The sequence below is a fragment of the Eulemur rufifrons genome, chromosome 29 (genome assembly GCF_041146395.1).
Source record: "Eulemur rufifrons isolate Redbay chromosome 29, OSU_ERuf_1, whole genome shotgun sequence".
NCBI classification, from domain to species: domain Eukaryota; kingdom Metazoa; phylum Chordata; class Mammalia; order Primates; family Lemuridae; genus Eulemur; species Eulemur rufifrons.
In genome coordinates, this window is record NC_091011.1 from 96231541 (window position 1) to 96258928 (window position 27388).

Consider the following 27388-nt stretch of genomic DNA (forward strand, 5'->3'; position numbering starts at 1 on the left):
TTATATGGCAAAAAGTTGCCAAGTGTTAGCTGTATACAAAGGGACCGTAAGATTGATTACTATCATAATTTCCTTAAATTCATCTTTCCATGACTCTGAAAATACATGACAACAATAGTTGGAAGGCAGAACTAAAAAGATGACTCTAGTGTCTATTAAATAATACCATAAATAATGGAACTGAGTGAGGTGTACAACTCATAGTTTTGAATCTATCAATTTACCTGGAAACAATCTTCAATGCTTTCATTTTAAAGCTCAAGGAGGAAAATGAAGGCTCAGAGCTCTATTCTAAATGTAGTTTTTGGGTTTCTGTTTGTTTGTTTTGGGTTTTTTCTGAGACAGGGTCTCGCTCTGTTGCCCAGGCTAGAATGCAGTGGCATCACCATAGTTCACTGCAACCTCAAACTCCTGGGCTCAATTTTTCTATTTTTGCTCAGGCTGGTCTTGAACTCCTGGCCTCAAGCAATCCTCCCACCTTGGCCTCCCAAAGTGCTAGGATTACAGGCATGAGCCACCATGCCCAGCCTCCATTAAAATGTAGTTTTAATAATGAAATCGTAAAAGCATATTGCATGCCACCCTAATACCCATTGTAATATACATTGAGACCCAAGGGGATTCCTACCAATATTAGGGAAGAACGGTTCTGACCGCTGACGAATCATGGCTTGCATCTGCCTTTGTTGCTGCTGTTCTTGCCTCTCTTGGTCCAAAAGATCCTGTAGAAGCAGAGGCTGTTCCTCTAGAAGGAGGGGCCTCTCTCTATTCTGCTGGGCCAAAGTCTGAGGAATCATTAGCTGTTGGGGTCCAGACATGCCACTGGTACCAGACTGACTTGTTAGAGGTATGGTTTGATTTGTAGGTTTTCCTGTCCCCAAACTGTGGTTAACTGTCGACTGACCCTGAATGAATCCCGGATTTACCTGCCCACCCTGAGAAAAAGCATGGTTTACCCTAGAGACCCCTGTTACATTAGAATTCATGGTATTATCCAAAACATGACCAGGTGGTGCCATTAAAGGAGGCAAACTTGACACCTGATTGGAGGGTGAGGCCCGCAGAGTTGCTGGTGGTGATCCCAATGGCCTAACATCTGAATTATCAGCTTTTTCATTAGCAAGTAAACTCGAGAGAACTGGAGTCGATCCAGTTATGCCACAAGAGTTTATTAGATCTTGAGCAGGCAGTTGAGTGGAAGCCTGAATGACACTTGCAGTGGAGCCAGCAGTTTCTCGGTTAGTTCTCTTCTCAAGTGTATCTGGATCACAAGGCTGTGAAGAAGTCTTGTCTCCATCATTTAGGTCCGTGTGAGCAGAAGCCTGTGAGCAGGGAGTGTCAACATTATCTTTACTCTCATCACTTTTCTCAATTTCACATTTGGATTCCACTTTAGAATCTGGAGACAGTACTTCTGTTTTCACCTCATTGGTAACAGTGGACTTTTTCTGTGGCGAATGTTTATCAGTGAGAACCACTGTTTTGTCTTCTTGCTCCTTTTTTTTTGGTTCAACAGATACACACTGATTATCTAACTTATCATCAATTGGGACATTAAGGTCTAGTTCCTCATTAAACATGCTTTTTTTATCTCCCAGGTCAAGTTCTGGATCTGTATATGCAATGATATCAAACTCTCCTGACCTTAAGAGGTCATCCAGGTTGGGATCATTAGTTTCCAGATTACCTAAGGTATCCAATTCATCTCCCTTGCCATCCTCTGTATCTAAATTTAAATTTTCAAGATCATCATCATCTAAGTCTTTGACTTCAACCCCCTCGAGGTCTTTAACATCGAGTTCTTTCACAGAAGGGTCATCAGAATCAAGTTTTTCTTCCAGACCATCAGAAGACTGGCTGGTTATCTGTAAATTATCAGATGTTGTTTCAGCTGGTGTAGTTGTTGACAAAGGAGCCTCTGAAAACTCTCCCCCTAACGGGTGACTCAGAGATCTCACGACCATAGAAGATGAATGGACAGGATGGCCTTGCTCTTGCTGAGATGGTGGCACTTGTTCCAAATTTGGATGCACAAGCAGCTGATTAGGTAGGCCTTGGGGAGGTCGTCTCGTGGGGTCTGTGTGTCTCGGGCCTGCAAAGTCTGGCCGGGGAATGAAGTTTCCATGTCTCGCGTGAGAAGGTGCCTCCACAACGCTACCAGGAGGAGCACTGAAAGGCAGCCGCGGCCTTCCGTCAGGGGCCCTGTGCCTCAGTTCAATGAACGCTTGGCCCAGTATGTTGTGCTGCTGCACTGGTAGACTCTGTGGTGGAAAATGCTGAGGAAGCCCAACTGGGTTATTCATTTGTGAGTTATTTAAAGGCCTAGGCATATCTACAGATATTGATCTTCTCAGCTGTGGAGGAACTCCAGATCCTTGTATTTGCGGAGGAGGCCCAAGGAAGCGTTCCTGACTTGACATGACACCATGACTACCTCCTGGAAACCCAAATCTAAAACAAAGACAAACAGTATTTAGCTAAATTTAGAGTTAGGTTGAAAAAGGAAAAGTACCTTTCAATTGTAGATACAAAACTAACGTTGCCATATGACTTAGCAAAAAGAAAACTATCGTGATTTTCATGATGAAAAAGTTCTTAAAAGTATCCAAATGCAAGTAAGTTTTTGCTAAGTACCCTATAATGATCACCGTATCTGAGCTTTAAAGGCTTATGATCGAACAGATAATATAAATGAAGACAAAGGAACAGCCATGAAGCAAATGGAACCAGCTGATGCGAAATAAAAACACCACCACTAGAGTTTCTGAGTAAGAGTCTGTTATCCACAGAGAGGCTCTATGGAGGAAGCTGATTTCGGGGGATGCCTGAATGAAGAGAGGCGGTCTAACAAATTACGCTACAGAGACGTACAGTCCTCAGTACAAGAGACTACAAAGGCACAGGTGTGACAACTGGATTAAACCTACTTGCTTGAAAGCAATGAGGAGAGGAGGTAGTAAGAGAGAGAGAAGTGTGGGCATCATCTATAAAGATTAAGTAAATAAATAAATTATAAGACTATTTTTATTATTTATATTGTACCTCCTTCTAGAAAACAGGCAACTTACAAAGAAATATAACACAGCAACAAGCATAAATTATAACTAAGGTGGAAGAAAAAAGGAAATTAAGGGTAAAAACAGAGGTAGGTATAAGACTAAAAAATATAAAACTAAAAAGCATTATCTTAAACATCTCCTTATTAAAACTAGGTGTAAGTTTGGCTTTGACCTTTTTACTGGCCTCTTTGAAGAGGGAAAACGTGGTCAGGATTCATCACTGGTAACTTTACAACCCTACCTCATCATGAGAAACTCCTAAAGAGAAACATACTTTTAATTTGGAAATCTCCAAAAATACTTTACGATGTAAATTAAGAGAGTAAAATTTGGGGCGAGGACAAGCTTCATCACATCCCAGGAGGCTGTGCCTGTGTAACTGCAGTTATAAACCACACAACACACCCTCTAAAATGGCCACAGGGTAATGCTAAGACAGGTGGTATCAAAAACAAAGGGAATGTTTTAGGGTCTTTAGAGTTCTTAGAGGGGAAAAATAAGGTCCATGACCTCATTAATGGAAAATAACTGATTATATCTCAAAGGGGAAAGAGAAGTGAACAACTTTCTGATTAATAGTTACTTCATTTCTCTATTTCTTTCTTATAACAGCAATTTAAATCTGGCAGGAAATTAAAAGCATTACCTAAATCCATGAGGTCTCATCCCCATACCGGCAACATCAGGAGGATAGGGTCCGTGTTGATCTTTTGGGAAGACTGTGTATCTCGGTCCTAAAGGAGGGACCACAGGAGACCTAATATTCCCAGGATAGGGAGGTGGGGGTCTAGTGAAAGCCTGGTTGATACTCTCTGGTTGCCAGTGTTGAAGCGGCCCTGGATGAGGCACTACTGCTGAATCCTGTGACCCCTTCTCCTGTCGACCTGCGATCTTCTTATGCTGTTGCTGCTGAAGAATGATTTCACGTAACTTCTGCCTCTAAATGGAAACAAACAAAAATCACTGGGGCTTCTCATAAATAATGGCTTTCTGAAGGTCAGTGGCTCTTTAAATCCTAATGCTTTCATTATGTGGCTATGGTAATTTTTAAAATAAATGCTTCCAAGTTTGATAAAACAATAGTCAGATTTCACTATTCAACAGATTAAAAATACATTGATGATCTGAGTCCTTTTCCTTGCCAGACAACTACTATGAAACTGAAAGCTTCTGTATTTAAGGATTCCCACAAAATTCATGAAGACTTGAAATTACATACAGAATAAATCTAATTAAATTGGTATTAATTTTACCAATTTCATTTTTCTTCTTGGCAGTATCACAAAGTCTACAGGATAAAAAGATAAGAAACTTTATCAAAAGAAAGCTAGAGTGGCTAAATAAAGAAAAACAGAAAAAAACATTAACATCTGTACAGAAATTACTCAGTTTGATGAAATGAATAGCATCCTCAAATACATTTAAAACAACTGAGGACATACAGCATGTTTACCTGTCTCAGTTTCTCTGTATCTGCTTGAGACACATTTACGGTATTCTGTGTATCGGTTGCTCCTGAAGTGGGCACGGGCCCAGGCAGCTGGGAGGCACCGGAGAACTGCTGGCCCTGAGAGCTCACGGGGGAGCCTGCCGACGTGCCGAAGCCCCCCTCTGATCCAGGCCCTGGCTGATCAGCAACGTCATGAGCAACCTGAGTTGCTCCAAAAGAGCCGGCCTGAGACCTTGGAGTCACGGCAGGCTGATCACAGGGATCACGAGCAGCAGACGGGGAAACACGGCTAAATGTGTCTGAAAGACCAGGTCCCGGTGGCCGAGGCATCTGGGAACACGAATCAGGCGGCCTTACCAAGGGGCCAGGTAAAGCTGGTCCTCGGTTTTGTGCTGCTGGCAGGAAAGGATCCTGATTTGGTATGAGGACTGGTCTTGTCATTGAGGACCTAGTAAACCCCTCTGAAATCCTTGGCCTTAGTGTTGCTGGTGGCTGAGAGTAAGGAACAGAAATTCCAGGTCTGGGTGTTCCAGGAGGATGAGCGTATGGATCTGAGTGCCTAGGATTAGCTGCAGATGTAACAAACAAGTCAGTTTGTGGCGATGGTCGCGGAGTTGGGGGCTGCTGACTGTATGGGTCAATAGCAGCAGGCCGGGGAGTTCCAGGAGGTTGGGAATAAGGGTCTGTATTGGATCGAGCTGGTCCTGAGGGTTGGGAGTAAGAATCTACAACAGGTCGTGGAGTTCCTGGGGGTTGGGAATATGGGTCCTGAGATGTTGGCCTTGATATGGTTCCAGGCTGGGAAAAAGCCCTTGAAGGATGGGCAAATGATTCAGTCATTGCTGGATGTGGGGTTAGGGGAGGCTGGCTATATGGATCATTTGACTGACCATGAGAAAAATTATCTACAGGTCTTGGTGTCAAAGCAGGCCTTTCATAAGGGTCAACGGACAGTCGCCTTGATGCCTGTGACACTGATCCGTAAGGGTCCTGAGAGGACGGAGGCGGCTGCATTGGAGTCTTAAATGGTCCAGGACCACTATCAAGAGGTGCAGGTGTCAGCAAGGGTCGTGCATATGGGTCAGATATCCGTGGCCTCTGAAACACATCTGTCCTGGGAGATGGTTTAGTAAAGTGATCGTTGGTTCCAGCCGCTACAGGCCCTTTTGCAGTTTGTTCTGAAACTATAGGAGAGCGGGGTAGGCCCAAGGGTTTGGGAAATTGATCTGTCATCACAGGCCTAGGTGTGTCTGGAGGCTTTGCATATGGGTCACTACTTGTTGTGGAGGAAGAACATAAATCTCTGACTGGGGATGGCCTATTTGCTGTTGTCTCACTCATCTGAATGGGCCTAGCTACTGATGACAAAGGTGCACAGTTTTCAAGGGGTGCAGAATTTCTTCTGGGAAAACTATGGCCCCCGGCAGGTGGTCTAGGAGTACCGACCATTTTTGCATAAGGATCCATCGGAGATGGTGGTCGGGAGTTAGAGGACCCAGGTGAAAACATTTGTGGCGAAGGCGGCTGAGAAGTCTGAGACTGAGAAAGGCTCTCCTGAATGGGCATCCGAGACGGGGCTGGAGGAGGAGGCGGTGCGTGTGGTTTTACGAACACATCATCTGAAGATGTTGAAGTAGGAGTACTGGGTAGTTGTTTTGTAAACAGGTCTTTATGGAATGACTGTGCAGGAGACACGTTTCCATTCCCAGGCTGAGGTGTCAAGGGACTCTGCATCCCACTACTTGGTGTATCTGAACCAGACTGCATCAGAAGATGCTGAGAACCAAACTGTTGCTGCTGTTGCTGCTGCTGCTGTTGCTGTTCATTTTTCACCTGTTCAAGTTTCTGTGTGGCTTCAATTTTAGCTTGCTGCTTACTTTTCTGACGCATTTGCTGTTAAAATCATTAAGAAAAAGCAATCATACAGTTAAGGAAGAAAATAACCATCATGAGGGGAAAAAAAGCAACAGAAAGTTAATTTGCTTGATGTCAGCAGCTACCAGATTGCTCTCATATTAGATTATAAATTCCTAAAGAAGAGGATTATTCACCACAGTATGTCCCACTTATGCCTAGGCAGTATATTGTTTATAATATTTCAATAAAGCTCCCCAAATCCACTTAAATACATTTTACTTATTGGGGAGGGAAACAAGTCTATTTTAAATCAAATTTTCTTGGTCTACTAAGAACTATATTCTGAAATAATAAATGCTTCTCTTCTCAAAAAGCAAAAATCCAATTTAAAAAAGATTACCCCAAAAATTCCATACCTGTCTAAATTTCCATTCCTGTTCATGTTCCGATTCTCTTTGCTTTAATGGATCTTTAAAAAGATCTGAATCAATACGAGAGCTGGGATCGATGCTATCTTGCTGTTGCTGCCTTTTCATGGAGTCATTTGACATCTGTACTTTATTAATACGTAAAGCAGCCCTGTTATCTCTGGCTTTTTGCTTTGACAAAAAGAGAAAAAAAGTTATTCCCCAGAACATGTTAACATGTTTTAATAAATACAAATAAAATAAAATTAGTATGTACTTTATCATATAGAAGAAAAAGTTTAAATAATTGAAAATAGCTGAAGTATCATTCTTCAAAACTTATAGCCTCCTAAAAAAGGACCTGGACAATAACCCATCTTCTCTCTTTATACTGTCTGGTACCTACCAGGGGAGGACATGTTTATATCTATGTATTTGAACCGGACTAAGAGATCCCAGGTGTAATACTTTGGATACTAATTTTCTTAACAACTCCATAGAAAATGTAAGAATCTCTCTCTCAATTTAGAAAAGAAAAATACCAAATCACTTCTCAAAATAAAAATCTGACTATTTGAAACTTATCAAAGAAAATCATTAAAAATATCCTGTAATTAATAAGTTAAAGTCAAACCAAACAGCACATTGACACATAATATATATACACTCTATCCTAAGCAATAATAATTGAAAATATGTGCATTGGAGAACAAGTTAGAAAATAATTGTATATATTTTTCAAAACATTAATACAGATTTAATATGCTTTAAAGTAAAAGCAAGACTTTGGTTCCAGTTGACAATGTTGATTTGGCTCTTTGGGAGAAAACAATTCACCATCTGAACTGTGAATCTTAGCAAATTCTCTAATAGTTCCTGGCAAGGATCTTTCAAAAGTTCCATAAACACATGTAGATATGTTTTTTTTTCCAAGATGCACAAAGATTCTTTATTAAACCTAACTAAAAAAGAGCTAATTATTGAAGAAAGTGAGGCACACTAATTCAGGCTCCAAATTCAGTACAGTTGTCCCTCAGTATCCATGGGTGACTGGTTACAGGACTTTCCTTAGATACCAAAATCTGCAGTATTTTTTGGGATGCTCAAGTCCCTTACATAAAATGGCACAGTATTTGCCTATAACCTGCTCATACCCTTCTATATGCTAATGAATCATCCTTCTATATGAAATATCTAACACAACGTAAATGCTAGGTTAATAGCTTCTATTGTTTTGGGAACAATGATGAAAAAAGTCTGTACTTTTTCAGTACAGAGACACTTTTTCCCCTCGAATATTTCTGATCTGCAGTTGGCTGAATATAAGGACGCAGAACTCATGGATACAGAGGGCCAACTGTACTCTTTGCTGAAGAGATAAAACAATTTTAAAGTGAAATGAATTAAATACATCCCCAAAATAACTGATTTTCAATCTTCAACATCCTGGTCTGTTAGCTAGCTTATAAAAATGTCACACTCTATGTTAAGACATAATGAGGAAATCACTGTAAAAATAAAGTTGCTTGTTGTTAGAAGTATTAACAAGCATTTTCTGCAATGGAAAATTTTTATTAACCTAAGACAATAAAAATAAGGTTCAAGAATTGTGTTTGAAGATTTAACTCATAAGAGTTTTTTAAAAGTACCACATATGGTGCTCTTTCCTGAGAGCTTGCTTTTCTCCACAACTTAGCAATCTGCTTCACTCTAGTAGTCCAATCTGCAACAAAAGAACAGGGTATACACTTTTACAGAGCCATGTTAATGATGTGCTGTAATACAATATGTTGATGAACTGCTGACAGTTCATCTTATTCAGGCCACATTTTTCATGACATAGTGGTATTATATCAATGAAATTCTTTACACAATACAAAGTTCCTGGTACACAGTAGGCCAAACAAATACTTTCTAAATGAAATGTTACCTTATCAATAATTTGGCTTGTAGAGTTGGGAAGTTTTTAAATTCTGGGGCTAAGCAGACAGAATAAATTTAAGCCAAATAAAACAAATTACTTCAATCATGTTAAGATACTATCAGAACCAAAGTAAAAGTTGTAAAATATCTGCACTAAATAGAAGTGTATCAATTTGACCTAAAGGAAGTAATCATAGGCCGGGTGCGGTGGCTCACGCTTGTAATCCTAGCACTCTGGGAAGCCGAGGCGGGAGGATCGCTCAAGGTCAGGAGTTCAAGACCAGCCTGAGCAAGAGCGAGACCCTGTCTCTACTAAAAATAGAAAAAAATTATCTGAACAACTAAAAATATACATATAGAAAAAATTAGCTGGGCATGGTGGCACATGCCTGTAGTCCCAGCTACTCGGGAGGCTGAGGCAGGGGGATCGCTTGAGCCTAGGAGTTTGAGGCTGCTGTGAGCTAGGCTGATGCCACGGCACTCTAGCCCCGGCAACAGAGCCAGTCTCTGTCTCAAAAAAAAAAAAAAAAAAAAAAAGAGGAAGTAATCATAGTTTTAAGCATCCTATTAGCATTTGTGTATCAACAACACATGGAAAAGTAATGATTTCAAACCATTTTTATGAAATTCAGTGTTGCAACGGTATACAAAAGGAAGTTTGGGTGAGATCAACAGCTAATGATAAATATAGAAATGATTTATTCTGTATTAAAAAAAGCTAATAAAAATGAAAATCAGTTGACAGACAACAGCCTTAACATAGTATTTCATGAGGTTCTTGAATCAGAAAGTAAAATTATTAAAGAAAATTACTTAGGGGGGAAAAAAAACTATAGCTCTGCTGTCAGGACATTTTTTTGTGGACAACGCAACTTGGACAACGCAACTGTATGTATGGTTAAAAAAAGTAGTTGAAGAATGGGATGCTGCTTTCACAAGCTTCCCTGCACTAAACCACTGATTCCTACTGTTAGCATTTAATTTATTTCTATACATAATGAGTAAAGCACCACAGGGAGACCAAAACAAAAAAAGACACATAAAAAGCAAGGGTCATCCACATGAAAAGTCACACCTCCCGCTATTTAGAAGAGCTTATCTGTTGACAACTGGGAAACTACTGCAAAACAGAATCTCAATAACTTTCTATACTGGTTTGTCTGACAACATGAACTCAAAATAACAAAACAGCATCGCTTGCAAATATTCAATAACTGACATTTCATTAATCCAAGTGTTTCAATCACTGATTAATTAGAATTTTCAAAATCAGTACTATTCTATTATCTGCTTTTTTCACACAGGCAGTGGTAATAGCTGGCCAGGTAAAGTGGGGAAGGAAGAAGGGAAGATAATACTGAGTTTCAATACAAACATCAGAATTGACTCTGATTTAACCTAATATTTTTGATTAAATGATGGTTTCTGTTCTAGGAATTTTTTTTTATAATTATGTTACACTGACTTCTGCATATTTATAAGCACTGCTAGGCACTGGAAAAATGACCATTCCATTAACTTAAACTAACTTTTGGGAAATATGTGAATAGGTACAGGGCTTAGGACTAAAAAAAAAACGCATGATGTTTCTAGATATCTGGGGAATCTTCACACTATAGATCGTGATGCCAGATGAAAATTAGTGAAGATACAAGGGCTCTCTATTTCAGTGGGAGAAAAAAAAAAAAGTTGTTACACCTGAGAAGACACTGGTAAAATAGACAGCAATAACGCATCCATGACTCACCAGGGAATTCTTCCTTTAAATTGGGGAAATTAATATTTGTGTAGAGAACTGGTGCTACAGTTGCCATTTCACCCAGAGCCTCCTCTTTTTCCCACTTAAGTGTGCTTCTCTGGGCGTTGGACATCGTATCATTTTCTCCTTCCACAGTGGGAGCTGATGATGTCCAAGAGTTGTTAGGATCACTTGCCATTGGATTAAATGCTGGATTTTTATCCCTGGCAAAAAATAAACATCTTTACCTCATAAACATAAAATAACTTTCTAATACCATGCTTAAATACAACTTTCATCAAAACCTATTACAAAGTAGCTAAAAGTAACACGTTTATTTCCAGCAAAAACCACGATAAATGCAACATACAATAATAATATTGGGCAAAATAATGAAAACATACTAATTAACTTATACATAGATCAAACAGAAATTAGTGCAATTTTAGTTTCCATAGAAAATAGGGCTTTAAGATACCTGGCATCAGGATAAGGGGATTGTGCTATTGCTGAGAAAGTTCCTAGTCCACTTCCAGGAGGCAAAGAATTATGTGGGAGGTGAGGACTGGGTCCAATAAGGCCATTCATGAGTGGCATCCGTGAAAAAACATCTTAAGAGAAGAAAACAATAATTCAGGTTGCATAATATTCATAAAAATCAAGCAAGTGAAATACAGTTGACCCTTGAACACCACAAACTTGAGCTGTGCAGGTCCACTTATAGGTGGATTTTTTCCAAGCAAACAGATGGAGAATACAGTAGTCACTGGATGAAAACCCCCTACACACAGAGGGCGTATCTTTTGTGCACGCAGGTCCCGCAGGGCCGACTGCAGAACATGAGTATGCTTGGATTTTGGTACACGTGGGGATCCTGGAATCAATGCCCCATGTACACCAATACACAATTGTACTTCTAAATAAAAACTTTTAATGATATTTAAAAGAACGACTTTTTTCAATATTATACTGTATAGTGCTGCTTAAAGAATAACTTTTGGCTATAAAATTTTGAAATATGGTCTCTATAACTGTTTACTTCATTATGGTGTACTAGAAATAGCATGTGTTTTTCAGTCCGACAGCCCTGGGTTGAATCTTAATTCTGCTACTTGTTAGAAGCAGAACAGAATCAATTTCTATTTCTGTAGAATGTAAGTATTCTGGTATTTGGGTTGAGATAATGTATGCACAGCCTTTAGCATACTGTCTGGTATGCAGTAACTATTCAATACGTATTAACTCTGTAAAAAGAATGAATCACAGCAAATGCTAGTAAGTTTTATCAAATATCATTTTTCGTAATTGAAAATTAGCAAACAGATGCTTCTTATAAAAACCATCTATGATTTTTTCTATTTTTTTTTTTTTTTTGAGACAGGGTCTTACTGTGTTGCCCAGGCTAGAGTGCAGTGGTATGATCATAGGTCAATATAACCTCAAACTCCTGTGCTCAAGTGATCCTCCCACCTCAGCCTCCCAAGTACCTGGGACTACAGGCCTGCCACGCCTGGCTCATTTTTTTCCGTTTTTGGTAGAGACGAGGTCTCTAACTCCTGGCCTCAATGAATCCTCCCTCCAAAGCCTCCTATAGTGTTGTGATTACAGATATGAGCCACCACACCCAAATCCATCTATGATTCTTAAATTGGCACTTTCTCTAAAACAATTTTGAACAATAAGTATTTCATCCACCATTATCAATTAGGTGATTATTGTTAAAAAATGTATACTCTGTTTTTGGACTAATTTTCATTACTTGTAGTTCAGCCCGCAAATGCATTTTAACTCACATTCCAGCTCATTCACAAGCTTCAAATACCGTATCATTTTCTTTCTAAACAGGCTCCAGGCAAACGGTAAGATCATCTTGTGTTTCTCTACAACTCTCCCTCAAGCATGTAACTCCAATCCTTATTGCGATTGTCTATTTGTCTAAACTATTTGGAAATAAGCCAACTGTACTCAATGGAGCAGTTTTCCAGCAAAGAAAAACTTTATGTACCTTCAAAAAGGCCTCCCAATTAAACTTGATGATTGGTGGAGACATACTCTAATACAAGGCCTGTTAACTATTCTAACACTTAGAACAGTACTATTACAGGAGATCCACATCACCAACTAATTATACAAATGGCAATATAATCACAAAATTAGCTAATACTTGGGATATTGATAGAGAACTCCTAACCTGATTACCTCGCCATATTATTAGATTAAAAAAAACAAAAGCAATGTCTTATACACGTAATATTTTACAACACATAATGTCCTTTTACCTAAACCAGACCATCCAAATATCGCAACACTAAAATGTACATAGCTCCAGTGCATATGTGAAGTTACTGGAGATGACCACCACCAAGTTGTCAAGATTCTGTCTCAAGGACTTGCTAGAACTACGTGACTTCCACGATAGGGCTTATCCTACACCAAGTGCCAGAGGTGGGCCCACCCACTGGACCAGGTTTTCACAATGGCAAAAGTCTACAGCACTTAAGTTTGCTCCAAGGATTAAAGGACAAGATTTCTGCTTTTATTCAAAATAGAATGCTACATCTATTTTCAACTTCAGTGAAAAGTAGGTTCATTAAGGAATCTGAAATTTTAATTAAAAATATCAAATGTTTTTCATATAATTAGGATAAGGAAGAGCTTCTTTATTGGTAATGAGAATGTGATCCACACCCTAGCCATCTATTCACATCAGTACCATAGACTACAATCACAATGTGACCATACTGAAACTTTTCCTAATGTATTATTAATAGCTATTATTTCTTAAGCACTCTACTAAATGTGAAGAATGTTCTAAAAGATTTACATGTATTAACTTTTTGCATCGTCGTAAGAACCTGATGAAACAGGTTATGTGTAGCTCCGTTTAAGCATAGGCAACCCAGAGATGTTAAATAACTTGTTCAAGGACACATAAATAAATGCCAAGTATTTTTCCTGCATTATTATTTTAATTAAGAGGTGGTCTTTATTCTTCCTTCAAGTCTAACCTGGTCATATCCGTTTATAAAAGTTGAAAAGTTACTTAACTTTTACCTAAATGGATTTCAACTTACTATATCTCAATCTTCTTGAAATTTCCCTTCTCCATTTTCTGACCTTTATCACTGTCAACATATCACGCTGCCTCCCCTTCCTCATCACTCCTACTGAAGTTACTCCACTGAATTATCAACAACCTTCCCACAGTTCAACAACATCTTTCAAATACTTATCCTACTTCACTTTACAACCTTTACATCATTTTCAAGAACCTACACCTCTCACTGTCTCAATCTCCCAGTACTTTCTTCACTTTCACCTACCTCTGAAAAAGCAGAAAGAAAAAGAACATGTAATCGCACACCTAATATAAATCAGATGAGTTAAGTATTAACTTCATTACTTTTAATGAAGAAGAATCCCTTAAGATTCTGTACTCCGCTGGCAGTATGTTCTCTTAAGAAATCTTATCCTTCCCACGACATCAATGAGCACCACTACACAGATAATGCCTACATTTTCATCCATAGTCTTCACTAACTGCAATTGTTTATACGTCAGCTAACTGCAATTGTTTATACGTCAGAACAATGGATATGTCCCATTTTTACCAAACTAAAAGTGTTCTAAAACAAAATTCATTATACTTCCACTACCTTCTACAACACACACGCACTGTCTTCCTTTGTTCCATGTTTCATGATTATCCTCTAGACCAACCTAGCTTATAGTTTATCTCCCCTTTTTCTTCACACTTTACAACCATTCAGTAGCACAATCCTACCTATTCCAACTTCACTGTCTCTCATAGCCATTCCTTCCTTTCAGTTAGCATTGCAAGTACCTTTACATGGAACCTAGGTTTTAACTTAGTCCCAGCCACAATAAACTCATTAGCACAACTCTTCCTGTCCCAAATTCACTTCCAGTATTGACACTAGACCTACCTTACCAAAACATAACTGACAAGGTCCTTCCACTGGTGTGAGGTTTTCAATGCCTCTTGGAGGCCTGGAGAAAAAAGGCCAGCTGCCTCTGCCTATTTCCCACAGCAGTCTGCAATCCAGCACCAGTGTCCATTTCTAGTTTTGCCTCCTTAAATACTGCCCACTTATTCCTCCTCCTTTGCTCTGGACAATGTTAAGGTTGCCATTCTTGAATACCTGTATGTCACCCTATATGTAACTTGATCATGCTTTATCCTTAAATTAGAATTATTATTCTTTCATCGGGCACCTTGGCTCATACCTGTAATCCTAGCTCTTTGGGAGGCTGAGGTGGGGAGTATTGCTTCAGGCCAGGAGTTCAAGAACTATAATTCTTTCAAACATGAACACTGAAATCCTAGTGATTCACTCTACTGTAACATAAATTAGTTGTACATGTGAAAGTCTACAGTACTAGGATTATAAGCTCCTGAGGACAGGCAGCCTTACTCACCCTGTATTCCACATTAGCACCTAACCAAAACACACAAATCACCTACTCAAAACCTTTTTAAAAATACATACTTTCTAGAATACATACTTTTAGTTATAGAAAACATTAAGACAGATCATTTTTTACATGTAGAGAAGAAAAATATTGAAAACCTTGGTCATTAAAAAGCATACAGAAGAAGAAAAAAGAAAAAAAAGCATATAGGAACAATTAAGGGAAGAAGCATTTATGACGAATGTTCTACCGAGACGTAAATCACATGTTGAATCTAGCAAAAATCAAGGTAAATTTATGCTTAGAGGCTAAATGAGTAGGAACTCAGATATTCCAATTATGTGAATTATCAAATGTTTCATGTATATACAAAATTGGTAGTAAAGATTAACAAATTATTTGCACATTTCTACACTTACTCAAAAAATATACACCGTCATAGAACTCATCTGCACCACTCAATCTCCTATCTACTCCAATGGATCTGAATTCTAGGCTATCAGATTTCAAGTCTCCAGAAACAGGGAGAAACTGAAGTCTTAAACCTATTTTATGTGGCAGCTAGTTGTAAGTAGGTAGAAGAAAACTGATCAAACAAATTAGGAAAATTTTTACAAAATTTCATATGAATTTCATAGTATCTACAGGGGCAGAAAGGTCACTGATTTACGCTGAAAACATGTACTGAACACATACTCTGTGGCAGGGTATGTGATGAGGAGCAAGACACACATGACCCCAACCTTTACAGAGCTCAAATTCTCAAGGGAAGATCTGAATTACCATGATAGGTATTTATATTTGTGCCACATGCTACAAATGACAAGCATGGGGGTAGTGGGGAGATGGTGACTGGCTAACCTCTGAGAAAATAAAAGTGAAACTGAAACCAGATCAATGAACACAAGGCAGCCAGGTGAGGATGGGGTGTGGTTCCCCAAGCAGAGAAGTCCCTGTGTGGGAAATGACTAGCATAGAAGTGAGCTGGAACTGGGAAGGGAAGAGGGAAGACACTGTCACGTCCTCACCCCACCAACGAACGAGCAAAAGAATTCTGGTCATAAGGCAGATCAAAGATTTACAGAGATTTCAAGGAGGTAAGACATATGACTGAAGTTACTATCTTTCTATCACCACAAAAGAGGGTTTTCTCCTATTAGTTTGGGTAGATGGCTACTCAGGAACAGGGCAAAGCTCACCTGAGTGCATGAACACACATACACATATACACACACATATACATATATCCACACACATGTGGTTATCATGTGGAACCATAGTTCTGAAAGTCGTAACATACCCTGATTGTGTAATGGCAACAGTTGTGTTTGAGGGCTGGGCTGTGGTAATGGAGCTGGCTGAGTGGTTGGAGGACTAAGCACAGCTGTAAATAAATCTTCAACATCCTTTCCTCCAAGCTCTATGAGATAAAACAGTAATAGTAATAAGATCAAAAGACTATTACATTCACAATATGGGGAATGTCATTTTCATAAACTCAAAAATCGTAACACAAATACCTGGAATTTTATATAACTTTCCAAGAATTGCTCCTAGGATAAAATAAGATATAAAAAACATTAACTATGAATTCAATATACTGATACATAATAGCATTTAATTGACACAGAAATTATCAGAATAGAAGTTAAATTATAAATAAGCATGCAGAAATCTTTGAAAATCATATTTACTCATGTCTTTTAGAAAGCCTAGATGTAGGGCAAATATTTTACCATCTGTGACCATTTTGTCTAGTTCAGGACTGAGGATTCCATCTAGTTGCTCTTCACTTAATGGTCGTAAACTCTGATTGACACTTGGCTGAGGCAAAGAGGAAGGATCGTCAGCAACGGGACCAATATCTAAAAGAGCAAGAAGTGAGTTCAGAATACTCATGCAAAATGTATAGCAGCATTTACCTGCATTAAAACACAACAATATGATTAAAACAGAGACATAAAGTCTGTAATTGTGAATTAATCAGAACTCATATCAATTTGGGTAGTGAACATTAGACAAAATAGATTTGTAACCTTAGGTACAACTTAAAGTTATATTTTAATAAGGATAAATACATATCTTGAGGAACAAGAGAACATATCTGATGTTTAACTTGCCAACTTCTGCAAAAATAAGCCTCATTATTAAGATGGAAATTTATGAGGTCAATATACAAATAATTGCTTTAACTTGGAAAACAGCAGTATCGAATGTACAGTTCAATTACAATACACAGTATGTGAAACAGGAGGGATGAGTTTCATATAAATTTAAAAGCTCTAAAATCCTCAATGCTTAAAAAACTTTATCCTTTGTAAATAATTTCAATTATAAGTTATATATTTAAAATATTCCGCAGTCACATTCTGAATATATAGAGTATGTTTATAACATTATAACACGCTTTATCTCATACACTGGTATTTTAAGCAAGAGACACAAGTATAGGTGATCTCGCATCTACTTTTTTCATGCTTTCTCATTATTACTATTAAACTAAAAATTTAGTTTCCTCTTATTTGATCTTACATAAGAAACTAACTCTGTAACATTTGGGTAATATTATAATTACATATTGACAAAAATAAAGCCATTCGTTAAAAAGCTACTGAAAAAGTCATCCAAAGTACAGCTATACTATGCTTCAGCCACACGCAAAAAGGGGGAAAGCAAAGTATGGATTAGTGACAAATTAGCACTACTAACAAATATGCATGCACCTACAGGTTGTTTCAGCTGAAATCACTATAAAAAAGACTACTTCTAGTCAGCAGTCATCCATTGCTCAGGTTCTTACCAAATGGAAAAGGTGAGCTCTCAACCTGGAAAGTGCATAAATCAAGACCTACAAGACCCAAACCAAATAAAACGGATGATTACCACAGGAAAGGGAAGTGAGGGAAAATGCAAACAAAAGTAGAAACAAGATACAGCAAGACTTGAAGGCAACATGCCTTAAATTTAATACAATTAGAAAGACAACAGAAATTAACTTGCTATATCCTCTCCTAAAGCAGGAAAGCTGAGGTAGATCGAATAAAATGTTCAGTTCTTTGACAAAGCCAAAAACAAAAGAAACCAAAAAAACTTCAGTTACTCAGAAACAGACAAAACTAAACTTGTTCTACACACATACACCTCTCACTCAGATCATAAAACAAAAATTGGGTAAACAGTATTCATATGTACCTGAATGATCAACTGATTTTGCTAGGTCATCCGAAATTATTCCAAGAATGTCATCATCTGTGTTTAAAACTTCAGAAATATCAGCTAACGGGTCATCAGCAGTACCTAAATATAGTAAGCATATTGAATGATAAAAACGTAAGATTATTACTTCCACAGTAGGGAGTTTTCATAGCAAAGGCACGCTAATATTTTGAATAACAAAAATTTATTAAAAATCTAGACTACTGGTTTTGTGACTAATAAATTAAGACAAAATAAAATTTAAAATAAAGACCTGTAGGCAATAAAAGTGAAACAGAATGAATGCTGTAAGAACCAAAGCAAAAAAAATCCATTAAGAAAGTGGCATCTCTGAAAATGACACCTAGAAAATAAAACACGGTAGGAAAAGTTAGTAAAATACGAAAGACAAACCCATTAACTCTTTGGAAATTCCTTGTATAGCATAAGTCAGGTACCATCCTAGTTACTACTTACAGCTTTGCTCTTCATACTGATCATTCACTCATTTAAAAAAAAAAAAAAATTCAGTGCCCACAGAACTGTGTCTATGAATTATGTATCAGACATTGTTCCACTAACTAACACTAAAGCAGTGACTAAAACAAAACGCATGCCCTCACAGAGCCCACTTTCCCAGAGGAAATCAGACAGTAAATGACATCACCGTGATATGAACAAGTAAGGAAAAAGGACTAAAAATAAGCTATAGGGATGCTGTATTAGATAAAGTGGTCAAGGAAGACCTTTAGAAAGACATGAGTGCGCATAACTCTAAATGAAATGAGGGAGTGACAGACACAAAGGGTGGGGGTGGGGGAGACTTGCAGGACTAGAAGCCTGGACCCTTCAGAAGGGTACTCAGTCTAAGTGAGAGGCGATGCCAATTTGTACTATGACGCCAATTTGTACTACGGGGACAGGGAAAGTTGAGATAAGAAGTGGCTGGCTCTGGGATGTATTTTGAAGGCAGAGACAAACGTGTGAATGGGTAAGATGCAGAGTGTGAGAGAATGAAAAGTCAAGGAGGATCCTAAGGGTTTTTGACTGGCTTAATGAAGTAGGAAAACATTAAACTAATTTAGGCTAGCTTTCATAATATTAGTCATTGCATTAAAGAACACTTGAAATTTTTAATCCATCTTAACTGCAGTTGTACTTAAAACTGGGGGCCAGGGAAGAGGCATAAATGTACCACTCCAGATTGAATACCTCTGTGAAACAGTCTCGGTTCCATTATATACTTCTCAAATAGAATTCAAACATGGGAACATCATAGTAAGTTTCATGGGCCCAAATATTCAGAGAGATTTTAGAGAAATAAAATTGTTTCAATAATGCATTTTCTTAGACAATACTATGTTTGAAAGAAAAACTCTGGATAATTCCTTCAGGGGTCATAAAGTAGTTTTCTGCTTGTTTTAAAGTAATGGAATTCTACTACACAAATTATAACTAACCTTCTTAAAAAGACTGTTCAAGAAGTTTGGCCCTGCCTAAAGTAAAGGAGTTTCATCTCTTATCAGCAAATCATTAAAATTACATAAAGGGCTATACTGAATGAAAGCCTCTACTATGTCATTTTCCATTATAAAGACAGAAGAGTGGTTCACTGCAGAGAACACTGCATTTAATTTAGGTTTTGAAATAGGAGTATTTTTCTAGTCCTTTAAGTTTATACCTTACTGTAAAACCATTCTCTCGAACAGTTTTGAGAAAAAAACAAATAAAAATAACTTATATCAATGTCTTTCTGTCACAGTATGTCCTCTGTCCAATTTCGGTCCTTTTCCTTATAAAACTCAAGTGCAAATAACTTCTATAAGTCCTTAAATAGCTAGTGATGATATTTATAAGGTATACATTACAGTAAAACATCCTGTGAAAGACCCACAGGTCTTTCATTATACATTATTTTAACAATGTATTGACATGGATAAAAGCAGATAAGTACTTAAAGCATCAGAATTAAAGTAAAAGTTTTTAAAAATCTGGTAAGATCAAATAAACAAGAAGCATGACCTACCAACAGTGAGGTAGACTGGACATGCATATGTGTACCAGAAGGGTAAGATTGCTTCTAATTATTTCAAGAAGTCAAAATCAAAAATGAAAGTTTTCATTTCATTCCAGGATAATGAAGAGCTAATGAAGCTGTAACTACTCAATATAAAAAGTCATTTTTCAGTGAAGGATTGCATTAAAACTGTTTTTTCAAAATGAGTTTATAAACTAAGCTGAGTAACACATGTAATCAATGGCAAAAGGAAGCTCGTCAGAAGAACATTAATTTAGAACTGATAGTACCATAAAAACCTACAAGTGAGGAAAAACACTGATTAGAACTTACATAGCCAACTAAACTTCTAGAGCTTTGTTTACGTTATTAATACTTCATAAACATATCAAGCTCTCATACTTTTCCCTGTATTATTAAATATGAAATGTCCAATATCGAATCAAAAGGTTTATTTATCTCAAACAAGAAGCAGTACAATTAGTCAAAGTATGCACCTAAACTATCGATGCAGTTTTGCCATCTTAACAGTAGCTTGCTCATGCCAGCAGCAAAGAAGCCTAGAGAGCAAGTGGCAATGAAATCACAAAAGGCATTTTCTATAGCTTATGGAGAATTGAACATTTTTTCTTGCAAGAAGTGGTCCAAAACCTGGAAGGGGGTAGTCAGTTGGCGCAAGGTCTAGTGAATATGGTGGATGACAGAGTTTTTCCAAGTTCAGCTTCTGCAATTTAAGCAGCGTTGTTTTTTGCAACATTCAGTCTCGCAAGAGGATTGGCCTGTCTCTGTTGACCAATCTAGGCTGCTTCATCACCAGCATCCTCATCATTTCATCCAATTGGTTGTAGTAGACATCCGCTATAATTGATTGACCACATTTGTTTTTTGTTTGTTTTTTTTTTTAATAGAGCCAGGGTCTCGTTCTTGCTCAGGCTGGTCTCAAACTCCTGAGCTCAAAGCTTGGCCTCCAGTGCTATGATTACAGGCATTTAAGACACCTCCCCCAGCCTCGACAGACCAGGCTTCATGAAGCTGTAGTGGATAATACCAGTGCTGGACCAGACACCATTAGCTTCTTTTGAAGAATATTTGGTTTTGGACTGTGTTTCGGCACTTCATCTTTATCCAACCATTGTGCTGAATGCTTGCAATTATCAAAAATAATCCATTTTTCATCACAGGTAACAATATGGTGTACAAATGGTTCGCCTTTATGTTGTGACAGCAAAGAAAGGCAAGCTTCAAGACAATTTCTCTTCTGATGCTCATTTAAATCATGGGGTACCCGCTACCCACCTATCCAGCTTCTTTATCTTGCTGATTTGTTTCAAATGGTCCAATATTGTTGGAATAGTAACGTCAAACCTTGTTGCTAATTCACAAGTAAGTTGAGATGGATCCGCTTCCACTACAGCTTTCAGCTCATTATCCACGTTGGTCTCAGGTTGCCCACATGGCTCATTTTCAGTATTAAAATCACCACAGTGGAACTTCCCAAACCATCGACGTACTGTGCACTCGTTAGCCATATCCTTCCTAAACACATCGTTAGTATTTTGAGCTGTCTGTGCTGCATTGGTTCCATGACGGAACGCATTAAAAAAATAACACGATTTTTTGACTTACCCATTACTTCACAAAAACCGTTCTTAAAAAAAAAAAAAAATGAAAGATAATCACAAGCCAAAATTGAGTTTGAAAGAATGAGGATGTACCTTTGCAAAAAAAAAAAAAAGTGTCAAAGTGAAATGTCAGAGATATCAACTGTCTAACCTAGTACTTAAGGAAATCAGATATTCCATACTTAATAATCTAGTAATTTCCACATGTACTGCATCTAGAACAATGATAGTCAACCAGGGGCGAGTTTGCCAGCCAAAAAATATTTGGCATTATCTGGAGACATTTTTTTTTTTTTTTGAGACAGAGTCTCACTCTGTTGCCCAGGCTAGAGTGAGTGCCGTGGCGTCAGCCTAGCTCACAGCAACCTCAAACTCCTGGGCTCAAGCGATCCTCCTGTCTCAGCCTCCCGAGTAGCTGGGACTACAGGCATGCACCACCATGCCCGGCTAATTTTTTTCTATATATATATATTTTTTAGCTGTCCATATAATTTCTTTCTATTTTTAGTAGAGATGGGGTCTCGCTCTTGCTCAGGCTGGTCTCGAACTCCTGAGTTCAAACGATCCGCCCACCTCGGCCTCCCAGAGTGCTAGGATTACAGGCGTGAGCCACCACGCCCGGCCTCTGGAGACATTTTTAACCATCATAACATCATGAAGCCAGAGATGTTGTTAAACACCCTGCAATGCACAAGACAGCCTCTCCCCTGCCCCCCAACAAAGAATTAATTATCTGGCCCAAACTGACAGTAGTGAGAAACCACGATCTAGGGCAATATATTTCACTGTATTTACACAGTCTGCCAGCAAGTTCCCAACTACAGCACTCTCTATTTTGAATTTCTTGGGGCTCTGTAGTTAATAAAAAATCTATCTTGTCTAAGTTGAAGATTATTTTATTTATAATTCATAACTATGGCCAAATTATAGCCCTTTATACTGCCCTGAGCAAAGTGCAAACCAAACATTTTCCTTCACAACTCTTCATTTTATAGTAGTTACACAGGTAAATTATTTTGGCAAATCTTATGGATTAAAATGCTCTAAAAATGCATATGAGGCCAAATGAAAGCATTTCAAAGGTTTAACTGAAAGGAAGATGAATGTCATCTGATATGAACAAACTATCTGTGAATTATTCCACATACCTTGAATTCCAGGTTTTGCTGGAGCTGAGGATGAACTAAGTAGGGGATCTAAGGAAGGATCCAAGAAACCTGTGCTCCTATTTGTTTTATATGAAAGCTGAGCTGTATCTTCTGATAGATTATCTAAACTCGGCTTGTTTTGTCTACTTGAATCTAGAAGATCTTTTCCAAAGAAAGCTTCCTAGATAAAGATAAGCAAATATTAAAAGGGTTTGTTATTCTAAAGACAGATCATTCTGTCATAATTTTTGACAAGGAAGCAGAAATAAAAAAAGGTTAATATTTAACAATATAGAAACTAAATACAGAAATACAGAAACAATATATAAAGAGCCTATCAATTCTTTCACGTAGAATCCTCTTATTTTAAAAATAAGACTTTTTAGTAGTTTTGCTAGAGAGAAAATTACGCAAATAAAAATGCAATTATGTCAAATGTGTTTCTAGCAACAGCAGTGTAATAATTCAATTCCAGGAGATTAAGCTACAATTAAATTTAAAAGCTGGTAGATATACAATACTATTGACACTTTAATTCATATTATAAGCAAAACTAAAGCTTCATGAATAATATTAATATTTATAGATTATTTGCAGAGGACAGCACAAGATTTTGATCTATAGCTTTAATATTTACATACTTCAGGTGGATCCTGTAATCCATACTGATTCATGTAACAACACTGAAGACTCAGAATATCAATCTGAAAGAGGGTTTTTATTGTCACTTTAACCACGCTGTGTGCTCAACATTTATGGCTATTAAAGGCTTTTGGCATTCTATTTATTTACTCATATTAACATTTTTCTAATCCAATATACTTTCTCTACTCTAGAGCTTAGTGTTTCAAGCTGGGTTCCTTGCAACTCCAAGATCTCTCCATAACTTCAAGAAAACACAGAAGACAAAAGGGAAGCACGCAGGACCCCTTTTGCCTGATTCAACCCAACACCTCTGCTTTAGTCTGTTTTCTATAACGTAGTCTGTCTGGAAAAAGGATCCTATGTAGGGGACAATTTTGCAGTAGCCATCAACATTTAACACACTCTTGCCAAATATACAAACACAAAAGAGTTCACTGCAGCATTTTTTATAATACCAAAAACTGAAAACAGCCTTAATGTCCATCAATATGCACATGACTAAGTAAATTATAAACACTCATACTACAAAGTACAGCAATTTTTAAAAAGTGTGTACAGCTATGTTATCAAAGGACAGCCATACATTACTAAAAGAAAACAAGTTGAATGATAGATACATCCAGCAAATCATAACATACAAATTGAGACTATTATAAATATGCAAAAATAAATTATGAAAAAAGTTCTAAAAGGATAAATAGCAAAATATTAACAATACCAACTTTTGAAAAGAGACTGAGGGTATATGAACTCTGGTGGATGTGATGACATATCTGATTTGAAATATTCATATTTTAAGTGAATTGTTTCTCTATGAAAAAGAAATTTGAAAATCCACAAAGTTAAGAGCACTGGGAAGAAGATGGTTCATTTCTTATACCAGCAATGCTTTTCTCATTAGGAAAAATCTTGCATACCAGAAAGCATCTTAGAAGTTTAGAGATCATTTATTTAATGCCTTCAGTATAAATTTAAGAAATCTGAGATTGCCATCAGCAACAATTTTTTTAATGACTCATGATGACTTTAAGGGTGTTTATCAAAAACTGTAACATTCTTATTAATTTAGTGGGTTTTTCATTCCATGTAGTTAACATAACAGAGTGGCTCCACATGGTTTCTAACTTGATACTGTCAGCAACTCCAAGAACCAATCAGAGACTGTGGATCTACTACAGGGGTTTCTGAAGTCACATGGCATCACTACCTATTAGCAGACTGCATAAATATTTCTAATGGTTAGATCATAGTTTATCTTGACACTGTTATGATCAATAAAAAAACCTGTAAAGTGTGCTAATGAATTCCTACTGGGTTTTTGTCACTATGTGTTCCCCCAATCAACAGAAAAAAATATATAACTATCATGAGGTGTCCAAAGAAACAGCCCCATTACAAAGATTTCCCTCACATTAAACTTAAAAAAAAAAAAAAAAAAGCGAACGTTACTAATGTACAACAGAGGAAACAATCTAGTTCAGTAGATTAAGATCACAGCAGAAACTGGAAAATTAGATCTAATACTTTTAAAAGCTCTGTTGCCAAAGTATTAAATGGTCAGTCTTCATACATTCAGAAACACCTAAAGAAAGCTTCCTAAATATAGATTATACTTTACAGAAGGAGCAATAGGAGGAGAGGCAGGTCGTCATTTCAACATCCCCAGAAAGGACTACCGGGAAGGAAGGTTAAGGGATAGGAGATAATGAACAATAAAAAAGATGCAAATAAAGATAATCCAAACTATAAAAGGGTCTACTTCCTGACCAATAAAATTACTGTTTTAAAAGTAACATCCATATTCTTACTTAGTCTCTGAACATTTCCGTGATGCACCACAATTTTATAGATGAGAAAACTGGGGCACAGAGACATTAAATAGTTAGAACAAGATCACACAGCTAACTGGTAGTAGAGTGGTATTTATACCCGGGACTCTCTGACTTTCAAGACTTAACTCTTTAACACAAACACTGCCATTAAGATTTTGTAGTCTACCAAAAAATAAAATTGAGCAAGCTGTATGTTAACTGAAAGGAAATGTATTTTCAAACCAATTATACTAGTAATAGCTAACTGGAAAAGTAAAGTAAAACATAAATACAACTCAAGCAATGAAGAGGTATCTACGGAGACCATATTTCTCTGGGAGGGACAGAATAGCCATACACACCGAAATTAGGATAGCCACTCAACAATAGCGTATTCCAGTTCAATTTTTACACATGAAGAAATAGAGGCCAGGAAGGATGAACAACGTGCTTGGGAAGTCTAGAGTTAGGAAGTGGTAAAGCCAGAGGTTTAATCTCAGTCCTTTTCTATATAGGGCTGTTTCTGATACATCACATGGCCTTGAATTCTTCTATGACTTAAATGTTTACAAGATGAACTAGAAAGAATCCTTTTTTGTAGTCTACACCTACCAAACATAATTTCTTCATACTCGGTGATATTTTTCTGATGTGTACTTTGGAAAACAAAAAGAATATTTTTTAAATCTTTAGCTTACCCAGGCCTCTAAAAGCAGTAAATAATTACTAAAGCAATAACTTTGGCTGCTAAAAACCTCTTTATTCAATGACGGTAATTACTGTAACCTGTATTGCCAAAGAGAAATTTCAACAGGACTTGGGAGTGGGGCACACACAGATGGGAATCGTTTGGAAGACCGAGTTTGTCCTACCCCAAAGTGTCGCTGGATGTCTTATAGAATACTCAGGCATGAAGAACTGGTATTAAAAAAGAAATTCATGCAAAGTATTAAAGCACAAAAAAAGGTAAATGTTAAATTTTACAGGTCCCTGGAAGGCAAAAATGGCATTACTGATGACTAAATGAAAACAAAACAAGTAAAACATTAACAAAAACAGCAAACCTATTTTTAAAACCTCAATGCATTACATTTCCTCAATTAACAAACTACATAAAATAATGTAAAGCAAAATATTACTTGTAAATAGGCAGGGAAAGTTTCTTCAAGCTTATTTTTCCTTTTTCGGTATCTCTTCTTTATTTTTTCAGTGCTTTCAGTAACACAAACAGATTCATCAACTAGAGTATCTTGTAACTGCTCACTCCAACCTGAAACAATAGTCATGTTTATAAATATGTGGCATTTAAAATTTCTAGACAAATCCACCCAAAGTAATTGAATATCTTATCAACATACAGTTTGATATAAACAAATAAGCGTTTTCACAAAAAGATATCAAAATAAGTTTGTTAGCAAGATTTTGTTTGTTATTGTGAGAACAAGGTCTCACAAAAAGAGAACAAGGTCTTGCTGTCACCCAGGCAGGAATGCAAGGGTGCCATCATAGTCCTGGCCTTAAGCGATCCTCCCGCCTCAACCTCCCAAAGTATTCAATTACAGGAATGAGCCACAACAACCAACTCAATAATTTTTAAGTATCATAAAAAATTTTTATCATGTCTGTTTAGTATTGGTATGTTTCCTATTGTCTCTTTTCTTAATAATCAGTATTTTCTTGCAAAGCAGCAGCTTACTTAAATACAACATTTTGGCTGGGCGTGGTGGCTCCTGCTTGTAGTGCAAGCACTTTGGAGGCCAAGGCAGGAGGACTGCTTGAGGTCAGGAGTTCGACACCAGCCAGGGCAACAAAGTGAAACCTTGTCTCTACAAAAAAAATTTAAAAATTAGCCAGGCATGGTGGCACCGCCTGTGGTCCTAGCTACTAGGGAGGCTGAGGTGGAAATTGCTTGAGCCCAGGAGTTCAAGGTTATAGTGAGCTATGATTATGCCACTGCACTCTAGCCTGGGCAACAGACTGTGACCCGGTCTCTAAAAAAATAAATAAATACAACATTTTGTTAAAGATTCAAAAAATAAAAATACACAAAGCTTGTGAGCATGAGGAAATGGCTACTCACAG

General features: G+C 37.4%; 1 protein-coding gene across 2 annotated transcripts in view; it reads right to left on the reverse strand.

Moving 5' to 3' along the window:
* KMT2C (lysine methyltransferase 2C) overlaps positions 1-27388 on the reverse strand; it is a 252141-nt gene that overhangs the window by 38870 nt on the left and 185883 nt on the right. For both annotated transcript variants that reach the window (XM_069462185.1, XM_069462184.1), the window contains 13 exons: positions 26446-26576; positions 22851-23031; positions 18061-18165; positions 16605-16733; positions 16389-16421; positions 16169-16288; positions 10913-11045; positions 10444-10658; positions 8423-8496; positions 6783-6965; positions 4513-6402; positions 3706-3998; positions 629-2451 (listed from right to left, as the gene is read on the reverse strand). In XM_069462185.1, coding sequence (XP_069318286.1) covers positions 629-2451; positions 3706-3998; positions 4513-6402; positions 6783-6965; positions 8423-8496; positions 10444-10658; positions 10913-11045; positions 16169-16288; positions 16389-16421; positions 16605-16733; positions 18061-18165; positions 22851-23031; positions 26446-26576 — 5310 coding nt within the window. The remainder of the gene's footprint in view (positions 1-628; positions 2452-3705; positions 3999-4512; positions 6403-6782; positions 6966-8422; positions 8497-10443; positions 10659-10912; positions 11046-16168; positions 16289-16388; positions 16422-16604; positions 16734-18060; positions 18166-22850; positions 23032-26445; positions 26577-27388) is intronic.